The sequence below is a fragment of the Anas acuta genome, chromosome 22 (assembly GCF_963932015.1).
Source record: "Anas acuta chromosome 22, bAnaAcu1.1, whole genome shotgun sequence".
Taxonomy (NCBI): Eukaryota; Metazoa; Chordata; class Aves; order Anseriformes; family Anatidae; genus Anas; species Anas acuta.
This window is the reverse complement of record NC_089000.1, coordinates 1,834,973-1,846,689: the sequence shown is the minus strand read 5'-3', so window position 1 is coordinate 1,846,689 and position 11,717 is coordinate 1,834,973. Positions and strand designations below refer to the sequence as shown.

The following is an 11,717-nucleotide window of genomic DNA, read 5'->3' as shown; positions in this document are numbered from 1 at the left end:
ATTGGTCGCGCCCTCGCGCCGCTCCCTCCCGCCTATCCCCCCCCCCCCCCCGCCCACTCTGGCGCGCGGCGCTCCATACTTGGCGATGCCTGGCGAGCCGCGCGCTGATTGGCGGAGCGGGAGCGGCGGAGGGGGGGAAGGGGGCGTGGCCGGCGCGCGGCGCTGACCCGGATGTTCACTCCTAGGCAACGGCGGAAGGGGAAGGGGCCGCGGCCTGCTCGGACGGAGAGCGGAGGGGAACCGGGAGGCGCCGCCGTCGCTACCGCCCAGCGCAGCCCCGCCGAGCCCAGCCGCCATGGTGAGCCCCGGGGCGGCTCCGAGGGCCGGGAGGTGGGAGCCGGGAGGTTGGGGGAGGCTGGGAGGAGGCACCGGGCCCCTCCCGGGGCTTCCCCGGGGCTGGGCCCGGCCCTCGGTTGTTGCCCGCCGGGGAGCGGCGCCCCCTGGGCAGGGCTCGGGGCCTCGCCTCACGCGGGTCGGGAGGCTCGGGGGGGGGCAGGGCCGCGCTGCTGAGCTCCGGGATGTGGGGGGGGGGCTGGGGGGTGCGGCGGGGAGCGGTGCTGCCCCGCACCCGGAGGGGGTTGGGGGTTTCGGATGGGAGCCCGGGGGTTGGGAGGCTGCGGAGCGCGGTCTGTGTCGTGGGGGGTTTGTTGAATGGATCGGAAGGGGCAGCTTTGTGGTTTCGCTTCGGTGCCGGGTGTGGAGGGGGCTGCGGGCCCGGCAGGCTGAGCCAGCCCTCAGGGTGTCCAGCAAAGAGGGTGGAGGCCGGGCTGGGCGTGCTGGGCTCGGCCCGGAGGGGTGCTTCACGCCCTGTAACCCCCCCGGGGGGGGATCTTCTGTTTGGTGCGGCTGGTGGGCTTTGTGCTGCTGGGGAATTGGTGAGTGAGGTGCTTCAACTGAAGTTTTTGAGGATGTTCAAACACGGTTTGACTTATGACCATGCCTGGCTATCCGGCAGCATAAAGGCTGGTTCAGCAAACGACTCTTTTCTTATCTTTTACTGTGAGAATTTCAGAGGCAATGCTTTATTGTTTTATTTGAAACTGGAGATCACTGTGATCGCACCCCCTGCGCTGTGCAAGATGAAGCTCTTTAGTTTCAAGTGAAAGGTGAGGAGTGCCTGAGGTTCTGTTCTTCCTGAGCCGATGCTGTACCTGTCAGCTGAGTGTGGGACTGACAGGGTGGAGCATCTTGATTCTCCTGCACAACTTTAAATCAAGATGCCTGAAGGCCTTGTACATGAGACCTGACAGCAGAACTTGCTGTCAGGATTCTGATAAACTGCCCTGACTTCTGTCACGGCAGAAATCTTCCCAGGAAAAGACTTCAAGGAAAACAAGCAGGCTTCCTGTAAAATGGCAGTGGTGATACAGGCTTCTCTTTGAAGGGGATGCAAAAGCATGCTGTTAAGTCAGCTGGGGTGTAGGTGTGGCTCTGTCCCTCTTTTTGAGGAGGCAGAACCCAAACCCCTCAGAAGTTCTGTGAATGCTCGAAGCTTACGCTGTCTGCTGATTTTTTTCATGTTCAGTAATGGAAAGTGGTGGGCGTGGGAGAGCTCTGACCAGAACTGCCAACGCTGCACAGGTCTCAGCTTTGGGTACAACCGTGTGGCAGACAACACGTTACATGAGTGTTGTGGTGCCTGAAGACTTGCTCGCAGAGTGAGGCAGCTGCAGCGTGGTTTGTCTGGGTCTAGACCAAACCCTGGCCTTGGTGATGAGAGGCAAATGAGCTGTGCCTGTGGCTTCAAACCTTACTGTCTCTTAGAGTCAATGTTATGCAGGTGGTACAGTTGCGGCTCCCAGTTCCAGCTTCAGTTCCCACCCAGTGTTCGGAGTGTTCCAAGGATCTTTCGTGTTAGTGGTACGACAGGCCAGCGCTTCCAAATGCTGCACATCAGGACTGAAATGGCCCCGGCACCGCAGGCTGCAGCAAGTCTTGGAGCAGCTGGGAGAAGCTGGCGTGGTTCAGGGCGTTGGGTCAAACGCTCCTTGGTGCTGCAGGTTTTCCAATAGCAGGGTAGAGCAGGCAGGGGAAATGTTGTCTCCTCCTTGCTGTCATTTAAGACCGTCTCAAATCTGAATTGCTCCTGGGGAGTTTAAGATGTCAGGAGTGTTGGCATTTCGGTCAGGTGCTCACTGAGATGGGGCAGGGCAATGTGTGAAGCTTACAAACCATCCGGGTAGGTGCTGTCTCCTGTGCTAAAAATAAACTGAAAATACACTGCTCAGGGCAAAGCAGGACTTGAGACAGTGCTGACTTGTGGAATTGAGGGGTAGGAATGGCTAGAATCCAGTTACACTTCGTAAAAATAAAAATCTTCCAGGTAATGTAAAATATTTGCAAGTATTTCTTCTGCTTTGTGGCTCTTCAGGAAAAGGTGACAATCTTAGGAAAATTTACAGTTTAATCAACCATAAATACAAATTGTCTGGTGTAGCTTCTCATCACTTGCTCAGAATTTGTGAGACAGCTAAAAATCACTGAAGCACAGCCAGCGATGCAGGAGGTGACAGTGACACTTAGTGACTCTCTTTGCACATTGTTCGGAGTAATTAATGCTTTCAAGGTAGGGGATCTTTGTCTTGGGCAAGCACATCGCAGCTTCATCAATAGCTTGGTTTTGTGCAGGTGCTACCAAAACAATCCTGAGTGACTTGTGAAACTGAGCAGCTGAAGACAGCAGCACTTCAGGACGGCTTTTATGAGCACTGAGTCCATCCCTTCAAAGCCAGTTGTGTTGCTTTTGAAACTTCCATGCGAAGCATAAGAGCTCGGGGCAGGTGTTCAGTGTCTACTCAAAGTCCTTTGCACCTTGTGCCTTCATGGAAATGTCGTCTGAAGCTATTTTGTAGAGTCCATGTTTTATTAGCCAAGTGCATGAGCTTAGCTAAATGTTATCTTAAAAGGTGAATTCCCAGATTAATTGAGTCAGAGGATGTTGTTGGGATGGGGAATACTGTCACTGCAGTGATGCTGCATCTTGCATCTTGGCAAAAGAAATGAGCAAAAGAAAACCATTCTCAAGCTGAAGTTGTTCAAACGGGATTTCCTCACATGGAAAATACACACGCGTATATCTCACCAATTGGCAGCTGGGAGTCAAACAAAATGAAGTACGGTTTCTCTTCTGAGTTACTGTTCTCAGTAGTTATTACTGCAGCTGAATAGAGGAAGGACTGTTTGGGGAGGCCACATTGCTGCTGTCTTCCATTTCTAGTTCTACATTTGCCCGCCGTCTTTCTCTCAGCCGAATTTCCCGCGTGCAGGATATCGGATGGGCCTGGGGAGGTGCGCAGCTGGGCAGCGCTCTCCTCTTTGCCTTTGCCTGGGTAGCTGCCTGCTCCTGAAGACTCCCCCGGCAAGTGCCGGCGTCTTCTGCTGCTTTGGAGGTACTGGTTCCTTAATCTGCTAGATAAAATGATGGGGAGTCAATTATTTTCCTTTTCCCCTTGCACTGGTGCACGTTGCAGTCGTGTTGCCTCAAGTTTGATTTCAGCTTACAGATGGTTCGGTGCCTGCTGAGGAGCCGACACTTCTACTGGAGAGGCATGGAATGGGATTCTGAGCAGCATGAACAGTTTAGGTGTGTGCTAAGCCCAGTTTTCCACCCCACTTCTCTACAACGTGATGTTTAAGAGCTTTTTTTCCGAACAAAGGACGCAATGACAAAAGTTTAAGATGATCAAAATCATAATGGTCCTCTGTTGACAAGCGTGTTCTTATTCACTTGATGTGCGTTATAATTTCCCACTTTCCTCGTGATTTGAGCAAGGAGTTCTGAGGAGTTTGGACAGCCCCGACCAAACCATTTGTCTCTCTCCCCCTCCTAATGCACAAGATCCCAAACTTGTATTTTTCCTCATTTTCCCACGTCTCCTAATCCTTTGCCACTTCCAGGGTGATGGGGGGGGGGGAAATCTCATGTTAAAACATGGGATTTTGAATTTGAGTTTCCATTGTAGGTGAAACCCCTGCGGTATGAAGGAGCAGTGAGTGCATCTGAGCACCCTGAGCCTTTCCCTAGCTTCCCGGTCTCTTTAGCTATGCTCTAGCACGGGTTTTAGTTGCTAATGAGTTACGTTAATTAAAAAAACCTTCCCTAGCTTGTACATAAAGATCAGGAATTCGGCCCAATACAGTGGGAGTGCATGGCCATGTTAAGCATTTTTTTCTTTGTTGTTTCTGTAATGCCTTGCTAAGTACCTGATAGCCCACGCACGAGGTATTGGTGTTGACACTGATGTGATAATCGTGCAAATACTCTGAGCGGATGCCTGATGAGGACTGGACTGAAATGGGTGATGTGTGTGGAGATCACAAAGCTCCAGGGGCTTACCTGAGCTGGATAACGCTGGGTTCCTGTCCCCGGGACCTGAGCTGGCAGCTGACGCCCGCTTCTAGTCTTGGGTCTTAAGGCAGGGTGGTTCAGACCCTTCCAAAGGGCTTCTCCTGGGGAGTGGGAGCTCCCCCACATGTAGCAGGAGAGCTGCTTGCTTTTGAAATTTCCTTTATGGGGCACAGGGGCGAACACGGAGCAAGTTTCAGAGAGATTTCCCTGTTTGTTGGGCTGGGAGGATTTGTTACAGGAAGAAAATGGAGAATACTTGAGAAAGCTGCTCTGCTCGTTTCCTAATTATAAAGTTGTAATTTTCCATGGGAGGTGCTGTCTGGGTAATGCCAAACACAGTGGCAATCTAATCTTTTATGGATTTTTAGATACAACAAAACTTCTGAGTTACAGAATCAGAAATCTGTAATAAGAGAAATCTGTCTTATTTTGTGATTGCCCCAAATAAGCTTTTATTTAGTATTATTTTAATTGCGTTAGGTGGTATTTTGCGCTAGGCTTCCTAGAATGGTGGCACGAGCTGTGGTATCAACCAGTAAGACAAATTTTCTGGTATTATCTGGTGCTGTTCTTTGGCCCTGCCTTCCTCTTTTAGGATTTAGAACGAAAACACCCAGCGTGCTGTGAGCTTGTGCTCTTCGTGCCACCGCTTCCAAGTCGGGCTGAAAAATTGCAGAATGTATTTGCAGGCACTTGGCCTTCTCATAAATTACCGACTTTGTTCCTCCTCTATGCAAATTGAACCTTCCTGCTTTATATTCCGCCAGTGTAACCTGTGTTAATTTTCATTACGGGCTTGGTTTCGGAGTCCTGCCTCCTGGTTCAAACCCCCAGGACGCTCGTGTTTGAGCTGTGCCGCAGAGCGGGTCCTTGCTGCTGCTCTGAGCGTGAGGAGGATGGATGCCCTCCGGGTCGTTCTCTTACAGGAAGCAGAGCTGCCTCCTTTCCCAGTGGATCGAGGTGGAATTTCCAGCATGTCCTTGTTGCAGAGCGACCAGCCTGGATGACAGCAGAACCCGTGTTCGAACAACTTAGCAGTATCAGCTAGATGAGAATGAAAGCAGCCCTTAAGAGGATTTTACATGGAAGGAAAAAGGGTTGAGAACGCACTGAAGACACAAGCTTAGTGGTGGCCTTAAGCCACCAACCCACAACGCCATAAATAACATGTTCTTTATTCTCTCAGGGAGTTTCATTTGTATTCCTTCGTGTGATGGCTTGGCTTCTCTGTTTAACAAAGTGCTGAGCTTGGAAGTGCCTTCCCCTTTTTGCTTTGGTAAATGTTGGGATTTTTTAAAAAACAAAAGCTCAAACCACCAGCAGAGGTGGTTGGTGGCTGCCTGAGAGCCTGCACTGGCAATTTGAACCAGGCTCAAGAAACGAGAGATGAATTTTTGTAAATTAATTAATTAAAAGGATGAGAAAGATGTGAAATGAGGTAAAATATCAGCTACAGCACGCTGACTGCAGCCATGTAAAACTCAGTTTATCCACTGTACAAACTTACGGGTCGTTATGGAGACTTGTGGGTGTGATGCTGTGGGTGTGAGCATCTTGGCTCAGTAGCACGGTGCTCCACTAGATGGTCAAATACAGCATTCACATAGCCATCGGTACAGGTGGGGCTGCTTTAGAGTGTGGTGAGGTGAAAATTGGCCAGATGGAGTAACTGTTAGCTTCGTACTAAACTGAGGGAGAGATCTGACATGGATTGGAATTGGCAAATGTGTGTTGGGTGAAACACTGCTCCGTTATAACCTGTCTCTGCTACTTAACTTGAAAAGCTTGGAAAACCATCGCGTTGTTCAATTGCACGCTGTCTTGAGGGTAGGTCAGGCGTGTTCATAAACAGCAAGGAGAACGTAAAAGGACGGGAAGAGTGGGCAAGCATAGGGGTAAAGAGTAAGGGAAGGAATTCCAGGGAACGTGGATGTCTTGTTTGGTGGAGATGTGATAATTTTAAGGCCCAAGTAGATGCAAAACCATCAGCTTCCTAGCTTTAAGCTTGAAATTCTTATCACCGAATCCCTTGGATGAAAGTGAACCGTCCTGCAGGCTTGGTGGTGTAACCTGTAAGGTACTTCTTGCTAGACACCAAGCAAAAGACATATTGACCTACTTTTCTGACCTTTTAAGCAATTGGAGAACATGGAGGGATGAGGGCTAACTAGATAACCTCTCCCTGGCTCCTCTCTGCCTTGCCAGGCATTCAGTTACTTGCCAGAGTTATCTCATGAATTTACAACCTTGGCTACCAGACCTGGGGGCGCTGGAAAGCGCTGAGCTTGTGTTGTGCCAACCCCTGTGTGGGGTGGCGGAGTGGGGCACCGCAAGCAGCCCGACGTGCACCGATGGTTTCAAACGTTCGTGCCAGGCTGCCATTAAGCGTGGCTGTGTTCGTGGCCACCTTGCTGCTAGAGAATATGCCTCCCAGCTGCTGTGATCACATGTGCTTTCTCAAACGGTTTTGATGTTAGTAAATTCTTGCATGAAAAAATCTAGGTTGCAGTTGACTGGAAGGAGAACACGGACAACTGGGAACAACTTGCTGAACTGGGCTGTTCCTTCAAGAGCAAAATTCACCATTAGGATTGAGTAGTTCCTCTTCTGCTACTGGCTACGTTGATTCAAACAAAACAAGCAAGTACATAGGGTAAAAGAGCATTTTGAAAAGATTACCTGGTGTTCCCAGGATAAAAGCATCACAAACACCGCATCGCAAGCAGTGCAGTGCGGTCAGGATGGCAAATGGCAGCGTTGAACCTGAAGAGCTGTTGTGTTTGTAGTGAGCAGCGTTAAACTTTACAAAAATAAAGTTGAGGAACTTCCTATGTAATCACACGCATCTGAAGTTGCCCGGTGTGAATGCCCCGTGCGCTCAGCCCCAGGTATTCCCTGATGTGGCTGAAACAAGTGGCTTCTCAGAGAGGTCCCAAGGTCTGGCACCTCGAGGCTGTCCTATGGAAAAGGGGCTGTAGCTCCTGGTGGAATCTCATATTCAGTTATCTCCTGATAACAGCACGGGCTGTAACGCAGAGCTCCTTCAATTCCAAGTGCTGGCAGCTTCTGTCTTCCTGCAGAGTTGTCTCAGTTGCTGCTGTTTGAACTCTTGCGGCACGCTGCTCTACCTCTCAGCCCCAGAGCCTGGCTGGCCTGGTGGGACTGAGCTCAGCCTTTGCCAAGGGTACCCAGCAGGGCGCTTCCTCCGTCATATTCGGATGGAAGGCAAGGCACTGCGGATGAGAAACAGGTCGTGGGACTGGGGAGCCGCTGCAGACCTCCTGTTAGCTTATTTCAGAGGCCGAGCTGACGCTGGTGGTCAGGAGCAGTAGGTTTACAGTGAGAATGAAGTGGGAGGATGGTGACGAGGGAGCATTAATCAGTAACTCGGGATCCATCTGCAGGGCTGAAGCCGAGAGCCGTGTGATGCGATCTTACAGAGCTAATGCAAGTTTCTCCAAAGAGCTGACAAGACCCTGTCGATGATTTCCTGCCCAGGCACTGCGAGAGCTCCGCTAGCCGTGCAGCAGTGATCCTGCCTCTGGTGTGAGTCAACGTGAGCAGGCAGCTGGGGGCAGGAGGGCTGTGAGGAGGTGGCTTCACACACAGTTCTTCAGAACGCAAGATTTCCTTGCCTGCACAACCCCTTGGTGCATGCCAAAGTATTTTGCAGAGCGACCAAGTGAGTAGAGTGTGGTGCTGACTTAAGTCATAAGGAAATATCTAGGGGCATCTGGAGTTACTCGATGCGTCAGGTAATACTGAGTGGTTCCCCAAGAAGCAGGCTGGATATCTGTTGGGGTGTGTGTACTTGTGCTCAGCCTGAAATCTATTCTGATAGTGAAGCTATGGGGCAGACACACCAGCTTCCTTACAAAGTAGCTGCAAGATCAGGACAACTTCTTGTAGCTCAGGGCTGTGCTGTAACAGCTTTGCTTTGCCTTTTGTTTGGCTAAGATTTCGTATCTATAGAAATATCGAACAAAGACAATGTTGTTTTTGTGGTAAATTCAGACTTAAACTGGGGGGAAAAAAATAACCACAACTGTTTTGCAGCAACAGTAGCCTAATTAAATTTCTTAAATGTTACCCGGAATAGTTGGTCAGCTCTACAGTCAACTTCAGTGACTTTAATCCCATTTATTAAAAGTTAACAATGCAGCTTTGCAGACGAGCTTTTCTGTGTGGCTATTTTACTGCCGTTCCCATCTCCCTCTTTCATGTGGGGCTAATAGATTGCATATTCACTCGATGCCATGATTTATTGGGAAATGACTTTTTGCAAACTTTACGCTTCACAGGAATTCTTGGCAGAAGATGAAAGCTGGTAAATTACATTGTCATGTTTAATAAATAAAACATTGTTTCTGTTACCCAGAAGACAAACACCAGTGCAGAAATCATTAGTGCTGGTGGCAAAAGGTCAAGATGAATGGGCTGTTCCCAGAAAGCCTTGGTGCTGGTCCACCCCGCTCTTCTGTCGGTATTTGGTGGCTCTGTTTGTTGGGCAGGTGACAGATTTGCCTTGGATTTTGTGTGAACTACAACAATAGATGGTGATTTTAGGTCTGAAAGCACAAGTAGGTTTTGAATCCCTTTCGATATGTCCTTGCTGGGGAGGTGCTGAGCAAGCACGGGGCTTTCTTCACTGTGCTGTACACATGTGGAAGTGCTGGCAGGAGCTGAAATGGACAGGCAGCTCCAGGAGATGCTGAGCTCCTGCCTCTAAAGCGAAAAGCGAATTACAGCGTAATGGCCTGCTCCACGCTATCGAGGCTGCAAGTTTTTTCTTAGTTGATGTAACATCGTTTGACAAATGGTTGTTCCATGAGACTGAGCTTCTTAGCGAAGTAGTGCAATGAGCTCTGGTTTGTTCTGAAACTACTGGATGGAAATGCCGTCAGTGTATTATAATCCGCTCGGTAATTGCTTCGGAGGTTGTGCAGGGGTGTTGGGTAGTGTTCCAGCAATGCGGAGCAGTGCTCGCTTGATTTGGAGGCCAGGATGATGAAGTCCAACACAAAACAGGATTCAAAAGACACTTGAAAGCATCAGCTCAAAGGTAAAGAAACAAATGAGGGTTGAGGAAAACGCTGTCTGCGAGCTTTGAAGATCTTGAGGAAATCCTTCGGTAATTGCTCCTGGATGACCATGGCCACTCGCTTCATCTGTCTAGGACTTGCCTTAGGTGTGCTGGCAGCCTGAAATAGTGATAAGTATCCGATGTCATTAACATGCTGGTGGCAATGAAACTTAAGCTGCCTCATTTGCTTTCCTTCCCATAGATTATTTTAGTTCCCCATGCGACCCTTTGGAGCAGACGTCTAAGTTTCTCTTCTCCTCTTTACAGAGGTCCTGCAGGGATCCCTGGGGAGCGCCTGCCTTGCTGAGATTAGCACGGCTTAAATTTCTGGACCGGGGCAGAACAAAAACTGCTCAAAGCAGACCTCTCGTTTTTTGACAAGCGCACAGGTGTATCTGGTGGTGTGTAGGGCAGAGACCTGAATTTAGAAAACCAGCGTTGAAGGTGTTTTTGGTCATGTATCAGCACTAGTACTGCTGCTTCATGGCATGCTCAAGTCTTCTGAAAGGGAGAGCAGTGTAAATAAAGGCCAAGTACAGCAGATTTCACTAATGTATTGCAAGGCATCACTTCTTGCTTTTATTTTAAACTTTAGTCCTTCTCATTTGGAATCTGTGGAACGGGCGTTCTCAGCAGCCAGTCTGCCTTGTTTTGTCTTGACCACAGCAGCAATGTAATAGCAAATCGAGCTAAATGTTGGTATGGATCTGACACGGCCACAATTGTCAGAAGGTAAAAGCCCCAGAAAACATTCTGACCAGAGGGGACCAAGCTATGAGTAGGTTGAGAAGACTTTGTCTGCATCAGCATCGTGTTCTTTCAGTGATCTTTGATCTTTTATTGCTATCCATGATGCAGCATACCTTCAGCTTTTACTACACCTGATTACTTCTTAACTCTGCTGTGGGTGTTACTCCCACTCGTTCACCTTGCTGTCAGGAATCCCTGGTTTACAGGAATATTACGAGTGGCTTTAGAGAGGATCTGCCAGAAGAGGGTTAACAGCCAAGGGAAAAATCCTGTAGGAAAAGGGATTGCAAGGAGAATGTGTGGTTGAAGGAAACATCATGGATGCAGAATTTGTTTGGGTTTCGTGGGTCGTACAGAGTTACTCCCCTTCCATCTGGTATCAGGAAGTGAACGCTGACAGCCTCTTGTGCTGGGAGCCAGGAGGGGAATCCTGCACTTAACATACTATGGAGCTTTTATTACCCACGGTTACAATAATTCAACCCTGTGCTAAAGCTTCTAGCAGTGACACTGTTCTGCTGTGTGATTTGGAAAAGGAGTCCTCTGCCTTCTGAGCTCTGCACGTTGGCAAGGAGCAGCGTGGCAAGCAGGATGGGAAGCTGTTTATCCGTTTCATTTAAAAAAAAAATAAATAAAAATTGAGCACTTATTGAGTACCACAAAGCTGTAACATTAGTCAGACATTCCTGTTGGGAGAACTGACAGGAAATAATGATTTACAACCTGGGGTTTGTCTGCAACATAAAAGGAAGAAGAAAAAGTCATTTGCTGGTTGCATACTTCTGGTCCTGGATTAATTTACGAAGGTATTTTGCTTGTAAGCCGACCGGCGATCAAAGCGGCCTGATGTGCAATTGCTTGAAATTGCTTAAGTTAAGCAAATGTTTTATTTTTGGTGTCCCTTTGGGTTTTTATCTTTTTATTTCAGTTCTCTGTAAATTGAGATGCTTGCAGTTGGGGTAACTTTTCCAATGTGGGCATTTCAGCCCCAAGTCAGAAAATTCAGCTGATAAACAACATGGGCACCCCTGCCCAAATGGTGAATGTTTTCACTATGTAGGGTTTTTTAACCTTGATCATCCCTTCTGAAGTACTTTTTAGGTCATCCAGCTCTTCTAAAGTTGCATCAGAGACTGGAGAAGGCATGGGCCAGAGGTGGTGTTACACTTCTGCTTCTGGCTGGGCTGATTTGGCAGCCCCAGTGCCTGAGTTCTCAGGAAGGGCTGAGAGAGGAGAAGCTGCCACTGCAGGAGCACTTAACCACGTCTGCTGGCTTCTCCTGGTTCAGAAGCTAGCTCAGGGCGGTGATAATGTAGAAATACAACACAGAAGTGAAACCAGTCTGGTTTTCTTTTTGAAGAAACTGCTTAATTCTGTTTGCGCTCAGCAATAACATAAGCAAATGAGCAGGAGCCATCAGAACAAAGCAGTGAAGACCTGGGAATTAAATCTGCTGATCTATTAAATCTGAGAGAGAGAAGCAAATTCCTGCTGACTGCAAGGCTGGGAGCTTGAAGTGAAATCTCTCACCTGCTT

General features: G+C 48.9%; 1 protein-coding gene across 2 annotated transcripts in view; it reads left to right on the top strand.

The window, feature by feature from the left end:
- The first annotated feature begins 138 nt into the window (after positions 1 to 138).
- CAPZB (capping actin protein of muscle Z-line subunit beta) overlaps positions 139 to 11,717 on the top strand; it is a 62,472-nt gene continuing 50,893 nt past the window's right edge. For both annotated transcript variants that reach the window (XM_068658610.1, XM_068658609.1), the window contains exon 1: positions 139 to 298. In XM_068658610.1, the coding sequence (XP_068514711.1) occupies positions 296 to 298 (3 nt within the window). In that variant the 5' untranslated portion in view covers positions 139 to 295. The remainder of the gene's footprint in view (positions 299 to 11,717) is intronic.